Consider the following 22,087-nt stretch of genomic DNA (forward strand, 5'->3'; position numbering starts at 1 on the left):
TAATAACTGGGCACTCTCTTTGGCCTGGGCTCTCTGTGTTGCTCAGAAACTCTGCGATGCCTGTGTGGCCCGGGCACTCTGCGATGCCTGGGCGTTCTGTGTGGCCCGGGCACTCTGCGATGCCTGGACGTTCTGTGTGGCCCGGGCACTCTGCGATGCCTGGACGTTCTGTGTGGCCCGGGTACTCTGCGATGCCTGGACATTCTGTGTGGCCCGGGCACTCTGCGATGCCTGGATGTTCTGTGTGGCCCGGGTACTCTGCGATGCCTGGACGTTCTGTGTGGCCCGGGCACTCTGCGATGCCTGGGAGCTGCAATGCCTGGGAGCTGTGATGCCTGGATGCTCTGTGTGGCCCGGGCACTCTGCGATGCCTGGGAGCTGCGATGCCTGGGAGCTGCGACGCTTGGACGCTATGTGTGCCCTGGGCACTCTATCCCTGTTGTTGTTGACTAATCCTTGTTCACTATTGACTTGTCTCATATTCTGATTATTTCTACTTGTATCGTAATTGACTTGTTTGTTATCATAAATGCATGGTTAAAATGTCTTACTGAACTGCAGTAATTCTACACTTTTATTGTCAGATTGTGTGGAAGGAAGAAAAGCCTAACGATAACCGGTCCAGGAGAGGATAATGCAGCCATCGTGGAGAATGGGAATGGGAGAGACTTGGTGGAAGAACGTGGCCTGAAAGTCGACATAAAAAGTTCAGACGAATGGATCCAGCTGATGAATAAAGATAATGTGGAGGTTGTGTCTGAATCAGCAGAAGCTGCCAGGTTAATGAGTGGGGATGAATCAGGAGAACCAGCCAATAGAGAGATGAAGGTGGCCACCGAGGAGGAAAAGGACAAGAGTTAGGTGGAGAAGGACGTAGTGGTGAGGCTCTGCTCCCCTTGTCTCCGCACTCTTTATATGTCACTGACTCAAAGCAAGCCTACTAAATGCATCTGTCAGCACTTTGATAAGCTCTGTGTAACATCCTCCAAAGTTCTTCAAAGACTAGTGTCTAGAATGCCTGCTCAAAACACTATTGAATCTTCGTAAGGAGACGCCATTTCCCCCTCCCATCGAAACATGTCACTCTTGTGTTGAACCATGTCACTCTTGTGTCAGACCATTACACCCTCATATCCAACCATTTCATCTTTGTTTAGAACTATATTGAACATGTCACTCTCGTGTGAGACTGTTTCGCTCCCTGTTGACTGTGTTGCTCTCATGTTGGACTGCGTCGCTCTGGTGTCATTCTCATCACTCCGTGTTGGACTGTGCCACTCCTATGTCCAATCATTTTCCTCTCCTGTTTGACAATTTTCCTCTTGGGCTGGACCATTTTGTTCTCGTGTCGAACCGTGATGCTCTCATGTCGGGTTGTGTCACTCGCCTGTCGGATTATGTCACTTACATGTCAGTCCATGTTGCTTTTGTGCCAGCCCATGTCATTCTCAAGTCAGGCTGTTTCACTCTGGTGTTGGACCCTGCTGCTGGTGCCTTGATATGATGTTTTAATGTGACGTGCTTCCCCTTTTCCATCAGCTATTTGTTTCCCCTTGTTTTATTCGTTACACTCTGACAGAGGGGCTGAGTAGACAACAGCTTGTTAAACCAGCTGCAGGGAACAATGCGAAAGGCATGTGGCCATTAGCCTGCCCTTGAATTGTTCACTTCCTCCTTCAGATGGCAGAATGAGATGCTCTGAGCTGTGAGCGACAGGAGATGTGCTCGTACCATGGAGGGGAGGGTACGGGTCATGGCAGATTTCGCCATCTAGGAATGGCCATGAAGAGAACCAGTAACTTAAAAGTAGACTTCAATCAGAGCCCCACATGGGAATCAGTCCTCACAACACTTGACTCAGAGCTGGACTCTCTGCTTTTGACTGCTGCCATCTCACTACATCCCATCCATGTATACAGCAGTACTATCTCTTTCTGAAATGATGCTTGATAAGAGCAATAAAACAGACAGTTTTAATAGGGACATGATGGTACAGAGAGTTACAAAATTGCCCATTCACCTTAAGGCTTGAAACAAGACTTCTCTATATTGTCTGCAAAGACACAGTGAAATGAGTCCACTAAACTTTACTCCAGTTTGGCTGTAAAGTCACAGCACCGTAGCCTCCATGTTCTGGAACAAATTAATAATCTCCTCAGTAAGACTGCGAGGTCAGCAGTCTGGAACTGAACAAAGCAGGGAGCCCTGCTCTATAGACAGCCTAATGGAATGACGGAATGGTGTACAGAAATTTTTATTCAGAACTTGATCCGTGCTATACCAAAACGGAGAGTGTTTGATGGCTAGTACAGAAGAGACTTTACTCTGGATCTAAAATTTCCTTCATCTGACTCATAATTCTGATGTTGGTGGTTAAAATGGTAAAGTATTCCCTTCCCACAGCTGATCGGTAAAGTGTTCCATTCTCATCTTATTGAGGAACACAAAATCTATCGATAAATGTAATAAAATAGTAAAAGAATGTGTGTGAGAAGGAATTATATGTTAATAGTGGTTTAAGTACTTTTAGTTTTAATAATTGCATGTAATGTTGTGTAATGCCAGTCTAGGTGGTGATGTCTTGGAACTCTGTGGGCTACACTTTCAGCGGAATGTGGGAAATGACCATTTAATCCCATTGCCTCAGTATTGCGCACGCCAGGAGGGTGTGGCTCATGCTCTTTGCTGCTTCCTTGAGTTACAGGGGCTAGTATAGCCAGTCTGCAGGCTGTCTTTAGCCATGATTAAACCTGTTCCTTGGGCGACTGAGAGGCATAATTCAAGCAGGATGGCCTAGGTGATGTCAGCACTCACAGCCTGCTGGCCTTCCCATCCCCTCCCCAACTCCTGGCCATTCCAACATTCCCTTCCCCCACTTCCAGTCTTCCCATTCTCCCTCTCTCCCAACTGCCAGCCATCCCATGCTTCCTCTTCCAAACTGTTTGGTGTCGTTTTGTCATTTTGCATGTGATGGGCAGTTTGACGTTATTTAACAAAAGCAAAATACTGCGGATGCTGGAAATCTGAAATAAAAACAGAAAATGCTGAAAATACTCAGTAGGTCTGGCAGTATCTGTGGAGAGAGAGATAGAATTCACATTTCAGGTCTGTGACCTTTCATTAGAATGGTCTGATGAAAGGTCACAGGCCTGAAACATAACTCTTAGTTTTTCTCTTTCCACAGTTGACTTTATTGAATTCTGGTCATTCTGGTGAATCTCTGGAATGCGGGACATCATATTCCAGAGATCTACTTGCCCTGTGAGCGCTAATTACAAGCAGTGATATGATGAAAGAGGTTGCAAGATTATTGAAATGACTGGTAGAAGAGTATTGCAATAAGTTACTTTTTCTAGAGAGATGCCCACCCATTCACTGCATTATACATATTATTCAGCTCATCCCAGTCACAGGGAATCATTTTTTGAATGGCATATTTACTCAGGATCAATTCATGCTCTGTACAGTATTTGATACATAGAAATAGTTGGATAACAGAAAGCAATTCCCGCCCCACCCCTCCATCCTCTGCCACCCATTGGGGCATTTCATTCGCTCCTTTCTGCTGGAAGACTGAGGCCTTACGAGTAATTTCCTTATGCCATCTCTGGTCTTGGGAGATATTTGGACACATCGCAGAGGGGATGGTAGGTACTTGTCCTTTAGTCACTGAGCAGCCACTTGCACATGTGTGTGTGTGTGAGAGAAACAACTGAATGCTTGTATCTTTCATTTGTGTGCCTTCGCAACCCATACAAAACAAAGTACGGAGAGTTAGTTCACCAGTTTAAATGTGTGTGCTGACCCTTAACGACTTTGTGCCAACCTCCTCTCTCGCCAGTTTAACAAAGACGCAGAGCCAGTTAAAAGAAAAGTAAATAGGTTAGCACTATGCTAAAACACTGGAGAGGGGAGTCTGGTGCCGATGTGTTGTGCATTCGCATGATAATTGGCAACAGTCATTGCCAGGCGTTAGTTACTAAAACTACTACTCTTATTTAGTACTGGGTAAGTTGCGAGTTAATGTAAAGTTTGCGGTCACAAGATACAAAGATATTTATTTCGGGTTGCTGTGTATTATAAGTGGATGCTGTAAAGAACATTGATATGTCTCTGCATTTTGTGGCTATTAACATGTATTTCAAGCTCCAATGGAGTGAATAGTGTTCAGTATTTATATTAAAAACACATTATAAAAACTTGCTGCTTTTTTTTCTTAGTGAGGCTTGTGGAATTCATAGCCATAATGTGTGTGTGTCTGTCACTGAGTCTCTGTATGTGTGTTTGCCAGTGTGTGTGTTTCTGTCTGTGTGTATCTCTGTTTGTGTGTGCATCTGTGTGCGTCGTATGTGGCTGTGCATTTCTGTATGCATGTCTGTGTGTCTCTGTCTGTGTGTCCATGTATGTCTCTATGTGTCTCTGTGTTTCTGCCTATGTCCATCTGCATGTGACTGTGTGTAATTGACCCTAATATTAACTGGAATATCAGATCAAATGGTTAGATGCAGAGCAGTGGGAAGAGGCTATTATGGAGCATGAAGGCTGGCATAGACCATTTGGGCTGAATGGCTTGTTTCAGTGCTGTAGACTTGATGTAATTCACTTGAATGAATGAGATCTGATGAAGATCAATCCAAATAAACAATGTTGAAGAAAGTAGAATTTGAGAATTCTGGCCGTAATTTTACGCTCTTCCAGGACCAGGCTGGGAGCTGGCAGGGGGCACAAAATCGAGTGGGAGGTGGGGCGGGGGGGGGGGGGGGGGGGGATGTGGTTGGGGGGTGCTGTTCCCATTGTTTACTCTGCCATTTTACCATCAGCGGGGGAGGTGGCAAACTGCCTGCCTGCCCCAGGCCTATTGAGGCTCTTAAGTGGCCAATTAATCGCCGTTTAAGGACATCCTCCTGCTGCCGTGGCCGGGCACTTCATCAGTTGAGGAGGCTGCCTGGTAATACCAGGTGGCCTACTTGTGGGCACGGGCAGGGGAGGGCACTCCTGATCGGGGTACCCTGTACCTACAGAGGGCACCCCCAAGCAGCACAAGCCTTCCCTGCTGGAGCACCTCCCCCCACCTTCCTGATTGACCCGGGGACCAGCTGATTGTCCTCAGCAAGGCCTGAAACCCCACTTACCTTTTTTCGGGGCCAGCATCCCTCTTGTTCCATGTAATATCTGGGTTACAATATTCTTTGTACCGAATAAAGATGGTAGTCTATGTGTCAAGGTGGCTGGAGTTTATTTACAAATGTCTATCATCTACAGCTGCCACTACAAGACAGCTCACACTAGGCTCTGCACTATCTGTAACACCATATCCTCTAATGATGCTTACAGTTCATTTACATATCTACCGAGCAACAACCTTCATCTCATGTTGCATGCAGACCCAGCAGTGGCCACCGCTCCCGGTGGTGCTACTGGGACTGAAGAACTGCCGGCCTGCTGATTGACTGGCAGCTCTTGGAGGCAGGACTTCCTATCTCAAGGGCCTGGACCACATAAAATTGCTGTGTGACTTCCAGGCCTGGCAGAGACAGGCTCACCTGTGACATTTAAGACGGTGGAGCGGGGCCTCCACTGCCATGTAAATTTCCAGCCTTTGTATCTGAGAAGAATCAGAAGTTATTAATAGACTGTTAATGATGACCTTCGCCTTCCCTGCAGATATGGAAGGCGTCTACTTGCATGCTAGGTCAGACGGCAAGCTTTACAATCTATCAAGGCTGAAAGCGAAGATAAAAACACATCACGTCCTGATCAGAGAACTCCTCTGTGCTGATGATGCTGTGCTAGTCGCTCACATGGAAACCCAGCTACAAAGACTCATGGACTGTCTCTCCCCTGCCTGTAACTTGTTCTCCTTGACAATAAACGTCAAGAAAACTGTGGTCATGGGACAAGGTGTTGCATCTCCGCCCCGATCACACTAAATAACACCCCACTGGAAGTGGTTAGCAAATTCTGCTACTTGGGTCCATGGTGACAGACAATCTGTCCCTTGATGCAGAACTCAATATATGCATAGGGAAAGCAGCTTCCAACTTTGGCCAACTTGTAAAAGGCACATGGATAACATTGAACTGGCCCTTAGGACCAAGCTGCTGGTTTATAAGACCTGTGTTCTCAGCACCTTGCTGTATGGCTGTGAAACATGGGTGACTTACATCTACCAGGAAAAGAAGCTCAATAATTTCCATCTTCACTATCTGTGGCGCATTATGGGTACATCCTGGCAGGACAAAATCACAAATGTTGCAGTCCTCTCTAAGACAGAAGTGTGTTGGCACTGATCAAACAGGTGGCTTCAGTGGGTCGGACACATCCGCAGGATGGAAGATGGTTGCATACCCAAGGACCGTATGTATGGTGAGGTAACCGGGGCCAGATGACCAGTGGGGCACCCAAAGCTCCGCTCGCAAGCATGTGAAAGCCCTAAATGTCGACTATTGCACCTGGGAGTCTCTAGCTGGCAAAAGAGAGAAATGTGGACTGTGGACTAGTGTGCACTACCACAATAACCAGTTGCTACAGCAGCTTGGTAACAGGTGCCAAAGTCAAAAACAACAACTCACAGTGTCACCTGGCAGCTTCACGTGCAGCACTTGTGGCAGAAGCTGCCTCTTAAGGATTGACCTTCACAGCCATCAGCAAAGGTGCACCAAGAGAAGACACCCCACCTGAATGGATTGTTTGCTGCATGTCCATCATCTTTCGTAGGTGGAAGGATGCCAACCAACCTTGAGGTGTTGATTGAGGGATAAATGTTAACCCAGATATGCTCTGCTCTTTTCAAAATAATTCCATGAAATCTTTCACATCCACCCAACAAGGTAGACAGAGCCTCAGCTTAATATCTCATCAGTGCAACACTCTCAGTACTGATTTGATTTTGATGTATTGATTTAGAGATACAGCACTGAAACAGGCCCTTCGGCCCACCGAGTCTGTGCCGACCATTAACCACCCATTTATACTAATCCTACACTAATCCCATATTCCTACCACATCCTCACCTGTCCCTACATTCCCCTACCACCTACCTATACTAGGGGCAATTTATAATGGCCAATTTACCTATCAACCTGCAAGACTTTTGGCTGTGGGAGGAAACTGGAGCACCCGGAGGAAACCCACGCAGACACAGGGAGAACTTGCAAACTCCACACAGGCAGTACCCAGAATTGAACCCGGGTCGCTGGAGTTGTGAGGCTGCGGTGCTAACCACTGCGCCACTGTGTCAGCCTACATTATGAACTTAGGTCTCTGGAGTGGGGCATGAGTACGCAACCTTCTGACTCAGAGGTGAGAGTGCTACTACTAAGCTATAACTGATAGTTTCTGCTCCTTCATTCTTAATGATCTCAGCTCAGTCTGCTACTCTGTTGTCCTTAAGGCTTGCCCCAGCAGTTGCACAGTGGCGCAGTGGTTAGCACCGCAGCCTCACAGCTCCAGCAACCCGGGTTCAGTTCTGGGTACTGCCTGTGCGGAGTTTGCAAGTTCTCCCTGTGACCACATGGGTTTCCTCTGGGTGCTCTGGTTTCCTCTCAGCCAAAGACTTGCAAGTTGATAGGTAAATTGGCCATTGTAAATTGCCTCTAGTGTAGATAGGTGGTAGGAGAATGGTGGGGATGTGGTAGGGAATATGGGATTAATGTAGAATTAGTATAAATGGGTGGTTGTTGGTTGGCACAGAGTCAGTGAGCCGAAGGGCCTGTTTCAGTGCGGTATCTCTAAATAAATAAATAAAATATATAAATGCAAGTGTGAACGATGTAGGAAGGGGCCTCTGCTGTGAGATATGAGTGTGAACAAACAGAACAAGACCCTAATGCCAAAGAATTGAGTGTGAAAATGATAGGAAAGCACAGCTCACTTGGAGAAATGAGCAATAGAGAATGGGAAACCCAGCTCTATCGCCAACCCCTCCTTCCTGTGATGAAGTGGCTGTTTCCTCAGAAACACATTGCAAAGTGCAGCTGGAGAAGTCATAACATCGAAAGAACAAATAATGAAGTGCATGCTCGGAACTGAGGTACCAATAAACATTTATTAGATTTTTGTGTAAATTTATTTAACACCAAGAATACAGCACAGAGTGAAATAATCCAATGTATCACTTTCCTTCAACATACAAAGGCTGCAAGTTTGTACATGAAAATTCCAACAGCAATTCCACAAAGTACAACAATATATAAAAGATCAGAAAATCTTCCATATAAAATAGTGAAGATAAGATGTTTACCTGCATGTGGGACTTGACAGAGGAAGTCAGCTATAACCATGCATGTAACTCACAATCCCATTCATTGCATGCCATTGTTCCATGCTGGCCAATTCTGTAGGCAGGAATTGGATTGTAAATCCATCTGACCATCAGAGTCAGTCAACACTGAGACACAGCAGCCACAGCAAATTGGAGACCACTAAGTGGTAATGGGGAAACTTGGAGAGGGGAGACAAAGGGAGGATGAGAGACAAAGGGATGGGCGGTGAGAAGGTGTATCAACAGGAAGAAATTCTGAGATTGTGTGGGGTTCTCCTCATGTAATATTGGAATTTTACTGCAACCCATGTGGAGATGATGCAAATTAAGTTACGGCAGGAGATTTTTACTGGATGTTGTCTCTCAGAAAGTGAATTATCCTACTGTTTGTCTTTACTGAATTTACCCTTCAGAGGGTGGATTACCTGACCCTGTTTTATTTTTACTGTATTTACCCCTGAGAGGGCATTCACTGTAACACTGATTATTACCATATTTACCCCTCAGAAAGTGCATTACTCTCACTCTGATTTTGACATAGTTACCCTTGGATTAGGGAAATAAATCTAACCCTGATGTTTCTGCTCAGCCTGAACAGTGTGTGTGGACACACACTCATCTTCACATCAGTGATGCTCTCTGTGTGATTGGTTCCTTGTACTTTTAGTTCGTGGAAAGGTTCCCACTGAATTCGATGGGTTGTGCTCCAGGTAGGAGCGGAACTGCAATGGCATCCATTACTGCTTTACTGTATATCACAGCAATCCAATATAGGCGCAAGTAACATTAAGGAGTAACATCCAAGGGTACAAACCAAGATTAGCTATCCGAAACAAAGGCATTGAAAGGCTTGCTGGTGTGATCCCAGGCATTGTGACTTACCCACTGGTGAACTGCAGATATTAAAAAGCTGTCAGTTCTTTTAACGGAATGAGGTACATGTTACACTCAGGGCTGACTTCCTCTGTGAGCACCATGTTGGCTGTTTAAGGTATTACCATGTCACTTATATGCACAAAACACAAATGGTTACGTACCGACTGTAAAGTTACGAATCGCCTGGCAGTCCCACATAACCAGGCTGGCTGCACACAAACACACGTCAGCATTTGGGTTTGATTTACAAATGAAACAGCAAGTATTTACACTGCAAGAGGTGCCTCGGAAGAATGTGACAATCACAAGGAAAAGATGATCCAGCCTCCCCCCACCCCTACCAACTTCTTCCAAAAGACATACCTGAATCATGGGCAGCTTACTTCTTACATGAGACAACAAAAAGAAAATTCATCAGGACAGTCGCTGCATGTCACGGTTTATCCTCTACCCCTTTCCTATCCGTTCACTCACACTGTGTTTACACAGTGGCTACTGGTCAGAGCTGGGTTCTAGCGAGACAGGAGCCTGTTTACTCAGCAGCTACTGGTCAGAGCTGGGTTCTAGCGAGACAGGAGCCTGTTTACTCAGCAGCTACTGGTCTGATCTGGGTTCTGGTGAGGCTGGACACTGTTTACTCTGCAGCTACTGGTCTAATCTGGGCTCTAGAGAAACAGGACCCTGTTTACACTGCTGGGAGGGAGGTTACTGTGATGCATGACCATCTCCCTGTGCTGCTTAACTAATTTGCTTGAGTTTTTTAATGAGGTAACAGAGAGGGTCGATGAAGGTAATGCAGTTTATGTGGTGCACGCGGACTTCTAAAAGGCATTTGATAAAGTGTCACATAACAGGCTTGTGAGCAAAGTTACAGCCCATGGAATAAAAGGGACAGCAACATTGATACAAAGTTGACTGAGTGACAGAAAACAGAGAATAATGGTGAACGGCTGTTTTTCGGATTGGAGGAAGATTTATAGTGGGGCTCCCCAGGGGGCGGTGTTGGACCCCAGCTTTTCGTGATATATTTTATTGATCTAGACTTGGGTGTGCAGGGCACAATTTCAAAATCTGCAGATGACACAAAACATGGAAGTATTGTGAACTGTGAGGAGGATAGTGATAGACTTCAAGAGGACATAGACGGGCTGGTGGAATGGGTGGACAAGTGGCAGATGAAATTTAATGCAAAGAAGTGTGAAGTGATTCATTTTGGTAGGAAAAACAAGGAGAGGCAATATAAAATAAAGGAGACAATTCTAAAGGGGATACAGGAGCAGAGGGACCTGGGGGTATATGTGCCCAAATCATTGAAGATTGCAGTAATATCAAAGCAAAATACTGCTGATGCTGGAAATCTGAAATAAAACAAGAAATGCTGGAAATACTCAGCAGGTCTGGCAGCATCTGTGGAGAGAGAAACAGAGTTAACATTTCAGGTCATTGACCCATCTTCAGAACTGGCAAATATTAGAAATGTGAAAGGTGATAAGCAAGTAAAGCGGGGGTGGGGCAAGAGATAACAAAGGAGGTGTGGATAGGACAAGGTCACAGAATAGCTGACCAGAAGGTTGTGGAGCAACCTTCTAATGTACTAATGGAGCATTAGTACAGATAGGGTGTTAATGGACTGAATATTGAACAGTCGCAAGTACAAACATGAAAAAAAACACAGTGGGTAAGCAAACTGAACAAACTAAGAAGAAATAAAATAAAACAGACACAAAAAAAAATATGAAAAGGAAAAATAAAAAAATAACTAAAAATTAAAGTAAAATGGGAGGCCCGTCACGCTCTGAAATTATTGAACTCAATCTTCAGTCCGGCAGGCTGTAGCGTGCCTAATCGATAAATGAGATGCTGTTCCTCGAGCTTGCGTTGATGTTCACTGGAACACTGCAGCAATCCCAGGACAGAGATGTGAGCATGAGAGCAGGGGGGAGTTTTGAAATGGCAAGAAACCGGAAGCTCAGGGTCCTGCTTGCGGACTGAGCCGAGGTGTTCCGCAAAGCGGTCACCCAGTCTGCGTCTGGTCTCCCCAATGTACAGGAGACCACATTGTGAGCAGCGAATACAGTATACTACATTGAAAGAAGTACAAGTAAATCGCTGCTTCACCTTGTTTGAGGCCTGGGATAGTGAGGAGAGAGGAGGTAAATGGGCAGGTATTACACCTCCTGCGATTGCAGAGGAAGATGCCATGGGAAGGGGACAAGGTGGTGGGGTAATGGAGGAGTGGACCAGGGTGTCACGGAGGGAACGAACCCTTCGGAATGCTGACAGGGGAAGGGAGGGGAAGATGCGTCTGATAGTGGGTAATAATTATTATTAATGAAGATTGCAGGGCAGGTTGAGAAAGTGGTTAATAAAGCATATGGGATTCTGGGCTTTATAAATAGGGGCACAGAGTACAAAAGCAATACAAAACCTATATAAAACACTGGTTCGGCCTCAACTCGAGTATAGTGTCCAGTTCTGAGCTCCACACTTTAGGAAGGAGATAAAGGCATTACAGAGGGTGCAGAATAGTTTCACGAGAATGGTTCCAGGGATGAGGTACTTCAGTTACGTGGATAGGTTAGAGAAGCTGGGGCTGTTCTCCTTGAGAAGAGAAGATTAAGAGGAGATTTGATGGAAGTCTGGATGAGGGGTCTGGACAGAGTAGATAGGGAGAAACTATTCCTGTTGGCGGAAGCAAAGAGGTGATTGGCAAAAGAAGCAATGGTGACATGAGGAAAACTTTTTTAAGCAGTGAGTGGTTAGGATCTGGAATGCACTGCCTGAGAGTGTGGTGGAGGCAGATTCAATTGAGGCCTTCAAAAGAGAATTGGATAATTATCTGAACAGAAAAATTTGCAGGGCTACCGGGAAAAGGCAGGGGAGTGGGACTAGGTGAGTTGCTCTTGCAGAGAACTGGCATGGACACAACGGATCAAATGGCCTCCTTCTGGACTGTAACCATTCCAGGATTCTATGATAAATGTTAACCTTTCCAGTGCGTGGGTTGTCTAGGGTTGCAAAACCCTCCAGGATTATGCTGGAGTGTTCAGAGTTTGAAGACGAAAGCTCCAGGAAGTGACCTGGGATAAAAACCATAGGGACATTAAAAAAAGTGTTTACTTTTCTCTTTTGAGAGCTCTAATTTATTACTCACCAAAATTTGGAGAAGATAAGGTGGGTGAGGGGGGAGAGGGTGAATAAGTAGTTTGATCAATAAGCAGGGGTCATCCAGTCAGGCAACAAAGAGCCTGTTTGCTTTCTAACAGGTGCGGTAGGGCAGAACACCCAAGGGTGAATGAGTGGTGAGTTTGTGTGGTTGCAGGCAGGGTGGTGGGTGGTTCTGTGATAAAGCCTCCAGCAATATGTCCAACCAGAGTAGGCGGCTCTAGTGCTGTGGAACCATTTAAATGAACTTCAGCTGACTTGGGGATCCTGAGGTCTCCATCCTCCCCAAGCAAGTTTACATCCAGTCTGACACCACACTAACATTGTATTCCATGCAGTGTCTAACCAATACAGTGTAGGACTCCCCCAGTGAATCCGCACTAGGACTCCCCAGAGTCAGGTGAGGCTGAGACATCAGATTTATACAATGACTTTAGTGATTGCTGCACTGTAGCATAATCTAAAGTTGTCATATAAATGCCCCTTTTGCAAAGGGGATGGGATACTGCAGTCCAGCTACAAAATAGGACAGTGTCTCTCCACTAAGCACTTAAAGAAGGGTGGTTGAAGACAGAGAGACTTGTAGAACCTCCTTAAAGTGACACTGAGTCACAGCTCCAGCTCCTACAAGTATCAGAGCCTGGGATCCCTGCAGCAGAGAGGTCCTGTCACTGGAAACCAGCAGAAATCAACAAGGGGCTGTGATGCAAGGAAATGTGTTTACAGAGCACCCTCTGAAGCAACGTACAACAGCAATGTTTCTCCATGCCATCACATTGCATCAAGGACACTGATGGTGCCTTAAAGCATTACAAGTCCAACTTATTTTAAACAAGCATAGACATGTACCTCGGCCCCCACCAGTACTGTAGATACAGACTGTACATCGGCACCTACAAATTCATTGCCACATAGCACCGAGGCATCTCTCTGAGCTTTATTACTATTTCAGAGAGGACAAAGGAACACCCACACCTTTAGAACCAGTAGCAACGATTCTCAGCGCCTCATTTGTTTGGCAAATAAATTAGGGAATGATACGTTCTACTCACCTCGAAGAACACTGAAGCCAAGGTCGCCATGGAAACTGAGCTTGCACTGTCCTGCTGTCCAGGTGCTTTGCTGCAGATTTGATTCTGTTGGTGGAAACTCTCCGATCTGTTGTTAACGAGGGAAAAGCCAGGCCTGCAAACTAAGGGGTGAGCCATGCGCAGTTTAAACTGTGAAGTGGGAAGGATTGGCAGCTCGGGGGTTGAGGTTATCATGTTCACATGACAGGGGCCAGATCAGTATTCTAATCATTTGCAGCAAAGCTTTTGCAAACTTGTATCTCTTTTTTAAAAGGCAGTGAGATATCAGTGGGGTGTGGGGGTATATCTGTAAGGTCTGTGCCTCAGACTGGAAGGTTTCCAGAGTGCTACACGCCCCATCTTTACAGGAAGGTTTAGTTTAGTTTTAGAGATACAGCACTGAAACAGGCCCTTCGGCCCACCGAGTCTGTGCCGACCATCAACCACCCATTTATACTAATCCTACAATAATCCCATATTCCTACCACATCCCCACCTGTTCCTATATTTCCCTACCACCTACCTATACTAGGGGCAATTTATAATGGCCAATTTACCTACCAACATGCAAGTCTTTTGGCTTGTGGGAGGAAACCGGAGCACCCGGAGAAAACCCACGCAGACACAGGGAGAACTTGCAAACTCCACACAGGCAGTACCCAGAATTGAACCCGGGTCGCTGGAGCTGTGAGGCTGCGGTGCTAACCACTGTGCCACTGTGCCGCCCTGTCTGCTAGGTTGATATTCTCCCACCTGCCCCGAACATATTAACTTATATCAACTTATTCCTGGCCAGGCTGCACCAATCACCTACCCAAGCCAACAACATTCTTCATTGCTCAAGCCCAGCTGGTGGGTGGCGCCAGCCTATTCAACCATGGGGTGAGCCGCAGCTGAGTCTCACACAAACTGCCCACACGGACAGCACTCTTCAGTCGCTGGATCGAGAGGGGGAGTGAAAATAACCCCGATGTGAGCTGTTGGCCCTTTCTTCCTCCGTCCTCTTGAGTTCCAGCTAGCAGTCATTCAAATCACTTCACAACCTCCACAGTCAGCTCCTCTCATCTCCCCGGTGCACTGCATTTCTCAGTCAATTATCAGTTTTTAATCGCACACAAAAAATCTACAGCCAAAAAGTTTAGCTATCAAAAGATATATAAGGTTCTTTTAGGGGCTTGGAAAGCTGTTGTTAAGAGGTTACATTAGTGTATAAAAATTATGTCAAAACGGAAGAACAATTAACACCCATTGTTGCCCGATTGTTTCAAAGTAGTATATGCACTAAGTATCATGCAAAGTTTACGTTAGACACAAGAGTACAAGATTTAATAACAGTCCACAGTAATTCAACAGCTCAAGGAGACACTCCAAGAAAACAGAAAACCAATTAACACCAAACAACAGAGAACCAACTGGATCCTTAAAAACTCATTTGCTTCAAGGATTGATAACTGGGAATTTATTCCAATGACTCGTTTCATCTGTGAAATCTCTCAGCAGAGGGTTTTAGCAATAATTGTACAGATTGTAATATAATCTTACCTGTCACACAAGGTGGATAATAGTTTAAAAATATCACAACCCACCCCCAGCGTATGAGTGGGTACCTTTCAGTTAACCAGGACAGCATGTGTCAGGTTATAGGATCCTTGTTTTTGTATTTGCCAAAGATAACAAGGGAACACATTCCAGAGACATACACCTTCTCCCATTGCTTCATATGCAAACAGGCCTCCCCAGGACATTGGGCTTCGTGTGACACTGTAGTGATTGTTGCAGGGAGCAAAGCTCGACATAAGCCTTGTACCTGTCTGCTACGCTGAAGTCAAAGGAAGTGTCTGGGGAATGGATCATGCAGAGACAACATTTATTTAATGCTGTTCTACCCAGTAGCAGATGAACCTGACCGATAAGCTCCAACTGAAACCACTCACAGTTAGAGAATGGCATCTTGACTATCCTTTGGATCAATTGCCAGATTTTCTCACATTTGCTGCCATGTTGTTACAAGGGGTTAGGGGCTGAGTGGGACAGGTCACAGGTCACAAAGAATCCACTTCTCTCCTCAAATCATAAGTCCTGGCAAAGTAACTCATTGCTTAGTTGAACTGGATCGCAGCACATTCAGTGTTCCAGCAGCAGGTGGCTGTGCTGACACCAGTCAGGCTCTATATATGAATATAATATAAATTATCTATGTATTTGAACAGGATGTGCAAATAATATTGGCTCAGTACAGGTCTGGCACCAAAACATCTTTAATTTTGCAGGAGGCACTGTTTCATCAAAGGACTCATGGGTTCATCTGAGAACTTCCATCTCACTGGCGGCTCACTTTGAAAATTTCAGGTGATGCTAGCGATACTAAAACAACCTGCTGACACTTGCACTGAGGGCCACTTTTAACTTCACAGCCTGCCTGGTGACATTGGAGAACCCGCCTGAATTTTATCCCCTCAGAAATCAATAGTTCTGGATGATGGAGTTGAAAACGAGCCCCTGCTCCCCCATTAGGAGGGTAGTTAAGCTGGTGGGTTAAACTGGTACCAGGATATGTAGGGCTTTAAGCACCAGTAAAAGTTGGTGACCTTCCACTGCACAAGTCCATTTTGCCACACAATTGGTGTGTGGGCTCTGACCTCAGGATTGTCTAGGTGATCAAGCAGTGTGACAAGCATAAATGGATCATTATAGAAAATAAAGGTCTGGTGCAGAGAAAGGTTTTTTCAATACTCAGATCAGGAGCAACCTTTAGTTTTGCCCCCCTGCTGGAATGTTTAACTCTATCCTCGCCCCCAACCACCCCCCCCCCCCCCATCCCGTCCCCCCACCCCGGGCCCATGAAGGAAGCTATGCTGGTGTAGACTGTTCAAAAAGTTTATCCACAATGTTCTACCTTGCTGGATTTGAAATGGCAAGAGGGCATTTTCCATTCAAGATCTGCAGTAGATGACATGTGGAACTAAGCTGGTATTGGGCAAGCACCGTTAGTTATCCTCTGCTACCACCACCCCATCGATAAGCAGCCAGCTGGGGGAATTCCTCAGCAGAAGCAAGGCCTTAGCCTGTGAGGAACCTCCTTGGCCTTGCCTGTTGGCCGGTGCTGTTAGATTGCGGCACATTTCCCAGAATGTACAGTGTTATTTGAACACTACCTATCACACCACGTGACAGGTCCCGCTTGGAGTTCAATTTTGATTTCAAGGAAGGTGGGATGGGGGAGTACATGACATCATCACTGGACTAATGCACTTGTGGACTTTACTAATTGCAGTAATGTGCATAAAGCCAGATCACTTCCCTGAGAATGGCCAGTCTCAAGTATTTAGGCCAAAAGCATGTGCTTAATAATAATACTAACCATACAATTTCCAAGATCCAACACAGCAGATAGAAGTGCTCAAAGTCCTGGATGTGCAGTAAAGGTGATACAATTAGCCTGCCTTGCAAAGTGAGCAGGAACTGAACAACCCACACAATTCTCAATCAAGTCAAAGGCGAGGGGATGGCGGGGAAAGGGACCACTTTACAAGCCACATGTGGTTTGGCTGCAATCTTGTGCTTTGATTGGTGAATTTGGTTCTATCAACTGGGCTCCTTGCTCATTCCCTCTTCTTTCTCACTTGACCGTTTGCAAATCTGAAAAGTACTACACAGTAACTGGTAAAACTCAAGTTAATCCCCTTCACCAGCTCCAGTATTTACGATTCAGACCTTACGCTAACTACATTTAGATAAAAGAATAAAAGGATTTTGATGTGTTATTAATTGTTTTGTTTCCTGTCAGATGAACGATTTCAACAGAAGCGAGTTTCGGGGGAGGGTAGCGGGGGGCTCATGGGTGATGGGACTGGGTGTCCCTCTCTCCTCTGCACTCCCGGTTCCATGGTTCCTCCTCAACAATTGTGTAGTCGGCAGCTTTGCCATTTTTGGCCATAGTCACCTGGAAGCAATTATGAGGGAAATCTAACTCAAGGGTGCAAGGCACTTGAGAAAAAGAAAGAGAAATATAGAAAGTAAAAGAGTGAGAACAAACTCAAGTTGCATGCTTAAGCCCCCTTTCCTATTGAGATGATACTGTATATTCAGCCAGCATTGGAGCCTTGAGCTAAACTCGAAATGATACAGAGAGGGAACAAACCCCCTTAGTTTTTGATACGAAAACTATGGGGGTAATTTAGACTTTGTGCGACCATGTAATACAGGTGATATCGGACCAGCCACCTGTTATACATATCTCCCAATCTTCAGTTATGAATGAAAATTAGAAATGATGTATAACAGACAGCTGAATTGCTATCGTCTATATCACACTATCACCCACAGTCAAAATGATCCCTCACGTATTAAGCTCATCTCTCCTTTAATTAATCTTTTAAAGCAGCTCCTCAAAAAAACTTAAATCCACTTCACTCTGTGCTACCTTATTACTGCTGTTTCTTATCTCCGTGACGTTTTACCCTCAGGGCCTGGATTCAGGCCTTTGCTGTCAAGCACATGTGCACTCTGTTGTCAGACCTCTAATGAAGCTTGCCTCGGTCCAGGCAGGATAGCCCTGTTTGATTTTTGCTGCTTCCTCGGCTGTCTTATCCTCCAGCTGGTGCAGGTAAGATGAAGAACCAAGGGCATGAAAATGTATCTTACTCTCTGTCTCTCTCAAGCTGTGCTTGGAGTGCTGCACTGCAAACTGTAAATTATTTTCTTAGATTGTGTTAAAAATTCAAAGACATCAATTTAAATAACTTGCCTTCAAAAGATCACACACACCTGTTTCCAGCTCGATTCCAATGACGACAAACCGAACCAACCAACACTAATTCCATGAATTGGTTTCAGCTTAGGGTACAGAGCATAGTGTTCCCTCAGGTCAGTAACTACTTTAATTGGCAAGACCAAATATACCAAGTCATATTCCAGTCCCAGCTGTACTGTGGTCACTGCCTTTGTTTATCTTTGCTGAAACCCAGGTGGTTATTTGTTAAACTGTATCTCCCTCCTGTCAGAGCATGGTTAAGTCTGATGTTAACAGCAGCAGGAAGATTTGTGCCTCTGACAATGCTGACAGTGTGTTAGTTGATGCTGAAGTAGTGAGACCACCACAAGCCCATTGATCGGTGCAGCATCTTTCATATATGTTATATATTGCTTATTTTATATATAAAAAGGGTTGGCTTCTTCAGCCGTGTTTCAACAGAGGACTGGAAAGTCTTAAGTTGTCTGCTTGTAAGCCAATGATATGTTGCTGAGGAAGCAAAGGGCTGAAAATAGGGCTGATTGGACTTGCTTCCAGTTACAATTTACCAAGTAAAAATTAAGTTAAATGTTAGTGCCTCAGAGTACTTGCTGCCTGAATGAAGTCAGACATTGCATTTATGTAACACATTTATAACTTAGGACATCCCAGAGTGCTATACAGCACAGGAAGGTCCCACATACAGCGATGACCAAATAATCTGTTTAGTATGTTGGGTGAGAGATACATTTTGACCAGGATACAGGGAATTCCCTTAGTCTTCTTCCAATAGTGCTGCAGGATCTTTTACATCACTTGAGAGGACAGACAGGGTCTTGGTTTAATATCTCACTTGAAAGACAGCACCTCTGACAGTGCAGCACTCCCTCAGTCATGCACTATAGTGTCAATCTAGATTATGTGCTCATATGTCTGGATTTGAACTTGAACCCATGACCTACTGATGCAGGAGCAAGTATATTACCAACTGAGCCACCACTGACACTTTAACAAGAGCACTGTCTAACTCAAAGTACATTCTGTGGTTCAGTAAAAATATAGCATAAGGTGACCCAAATCTCATCTTGGGATTTAACATCGGAATGGGTCTTACTGGGTTGGTTCAATATATTGATATCAATCGTATATTTTGAAGATGGGGGTGGGATGTGTGGAGTTACTTCAGAGCATATGTCCCCTCAGACACGATAGAGTCGATTGCCTGCAAGGGCAAATTGAGCTGAAGTGAATTTGAGTTTTTTTTTATAAAATAAAAATGCTTTTAGTTCTTGGCTGAATATGGTACCCAAGGTCTCATCCTGTAACTCTTCCACAAAGTTCCGAAGCCCGCAGTCCAGCAAAGGAGAACTATCAAAGGGCCTGGGACTTTCAGCCCTCCCTCTCCCAAGCACATGCACAGGAACCCCAGGAGACAGAAAAAGTGAAGATATCACGGGGGAATACATGCATTATTACACCAGAAACAGTCAGTAGATGAAATGAATAGACAGGATAGACTGTAGAAATACAATCATTTACATTACAGACACATTAATTCAACAAATGCTTGTGATGTACATGACTTATACAACAGTCCCTATACCCCAAAACACCAGGCTGGCCAACAGGGCTTCATATCGGCAGGATGCACAATCACTGACTTTTACCTCTGGCATCTGTACTTGTGGGACTCATTTTGTCGGAGCTGGGAACCCCTACATTCAGATATCTGTATTGAGTGCTTCAGGGCTACAGAATTCATATGGCTCAGTTTCATTGGATTTGGTAAAAGCTTCCAGACTTTCCCCTGGGATCTGCTCATCATTCCTATGTGCCTGAGTTTTTAAAGTCAAACAATGTCCCAGTTTATTCAGGCTCGCTGCTGATTCCCAGGAAACATTACAGATTACAAATGAGTAGCTAACACTTCTCTGGTCATGTAAAACTATGTGGGAAAACTCCCTGCTCCCTTCTGGCAGTGTACGTGAGTACTATTACGATGACAATGTGTACCTCAGAGAGATAAACATCAATTTCTCACTGAATCTGACCATTTGGGTCCAGTTGGGATGTGAGATGCAAATCCTTCACTTTCAGAACACAATGTGGGAACATTTTCTCAGGTCACTGTGTTAGTGACATAAACTTAGTGGGGAAGGTCTCACATTGACTTTTTGTCAAAATGTTTGCCTTCACTAGAAGCAGTGTCCTGTGGAAATCTATCTGTGTTCACCCTGCTGCTACCACGTGGATCTCGATATTAACCCCACCTCCACATCAGGTGGGTGAAAGATGGTGGGTCGTGGGGGGCAGTTGAAGACATAAAACAGGAAACATAGCCAACATGACTATGTCCTCCGGGTGCTCCGGTTTCCTCCCACATGCCAAAGACTTGCAGGTTGATAGGTTAATTGGCCATTACAAATTGCCCCTTGTATAGGTAGGTGGTAGGGAAATATAGGGACAGGTGGAGATGTGGTAGGAATATGGGATTAGTGTAGGATTAGTATAAATGGGTGGTTGATGGTCGGCACAGACTCGGTGGGCCGAAGGGCCTGTTTCAGTGCTGTATCTCTAAACTAAACTAAACTATGACACATAGGTGCCAAATGCCTTTTATACAGTGGCAGATATTGGGGTTCCCAAGAGAGGTGGGGTACCTAATTAACATATTTAAATTGGGAAGCCACAGCATAAGATAAATGCCTTTCTCAGTACTCCTGGGACCCAGAAGGAGCTGCAATTACTCCCCCAGCCCCTCAAGGAAACCTTCCACCTCCCAACTTCTGATGGAGCGCTTTCTGCCTCCAGCCAATCACTGACACCCCCCCAATCACCAACACCTCCCCATACCCGATCACCAAAATCCGCGATCACTGACACCCCACCATACCTGATCACCAAAACCCCCAATCACTGATACCTCCCCATACCCGATCACCAAAACCCCCGATCACTGATACCTCCCCATACCCGATCACCAAAACCCCCGACCACTGACACCCCCCCACCCCCACCATACAGGATAACCAACACCCTTGATCACCGACATCTTACACACCATAACACTGACCACCCCTCCCAGCTCCAATCACTGACCCTCCCCCTTCCAGCCTATCATGGAACCTCCCCTCCAGCTCCAATCACTGACCCACCCCCAGCTCCAATCAGTGGCCACCTCACCCAGCCCCAATCACTGCCTCCCTTTCCAACCAATCACCGACCCCTCCCCCCCTTAGCTCCAACCACAGACCCCCCTCCAGCCCCCAGACCCCTCTCCAGCTTCAGTCACTGACCCCCACCTCCAGCCCCAATCACCGACCCCCCCTCCAGCCCCAATCACCGACCCCCCCCCTCCAGCCCCAATCACCGACCCCCCCTCCAGCCCAATCACTAACCCCCCCCCACCATCAATCACCGACTCCCTCCACCATCAATCACCGACCCCCCCCTCCAGCTTCAATCACTGAACCCCTCCCCTCCAATCCCAATCACTGACCTCACCTGATGTCCAATCACCGATGCCCCGCTCTGCCCCCCTGATGATTGGGGACAGGTTCTCTCCTGGGATGGGCCGCCTGCTGCTGGCCGTGGTGTCAATCGACTGGCAGCCAAGCAGTGAAGAGAACAACAAATGTCCCCCTTACCCCTTGTTCACACTGATTCTAACACCTTATTCTCTGTAAATATCTCTCCCTCCCCCATCCCCTGATCACACTGACTCTAACATCGTATTCCCTGTGGCTGCAGGAACTTCGGCTCAGAGTTTACGAGCTGGAGGCCGAGATGCAGACATTGCGACACATCAGGGATGGGGAAAGTTACTTCGACATTTTGTACCATGGTCAGGGACAGGAGGGTGTGACTGTGAATGAGGCAGGTAACGGGACCCAGAACATAGAAATGGAGGAGCCTCAGCCTTTGCAATTGCCTAAAAGGTTCGAGGTTCTCTCAACCTGTACGGATGAGAGCGAGGGCTGC

At 45.8% G+C, this 22,087-nt stretch overlaps 2 protein-coding genes across 3 annotated transcripts in view; one reads left to right on the forward strand and one right to left on the reverse strand.

Moving 5' to 3' along the window:
- LOC137377271 (CD44 antigen-like) overlaps positions 1–4,199 on the forward strand; it is a 291,352-nt gene extending 287,153 nt beyond the window's left edge. The window contains exon 8 of one of the 2 annotated variants that reach the window (XM_068046813.1): positions 585–4,199. In XM_068046813.1, coding sequence (XP_067902914.1) covers positions 585–861 — 277 coding nt within the window. In that variant the 3' untranslated portion in view covers positions 862–4,199. The remainder of the gene's footprint in view (positions 1–584) is intronic. The other variant, XM_068046814.1, reaches the window with a different exon arrangement.
- A 12,010-nt stretch (positions 4,200–16,209) lies between these two features.
- The window catches only part of LOC137376948 (excitatory amino acid transporter 2-like), a 660,382-nt gene continuing 654,504 nt past the window's right edge, over positions 16,210–22,087 (reverse strand). Inside the window, exon 11 of the mRNA XM_068045924.1 lies at positions 16,210–17,317. Within this exon, the coding sequence (XP_067902025.1) occupies positions 17,210–17,317 (108 nt within the window). The 3' untranslated portion in view covers positions 16,210–17,209. The remainder of the gene's footprint in view (positions 17,318–22,087) is intronic.

Source organism: Heterodontus francisci, chromosome 14 (assembly GCF_036365525.1).
Source record: "Heterodontus francisci isolate sHetFra1 chromosome 14, sHetFra1.hap1, whole genome shotgun sequence".
NCBI lineage: Eukaryota > Metazoa > Chordata > Chondrichthyes > Heterodontiformes > Heterodontidae > Heterodontus > Heterodontus francisci.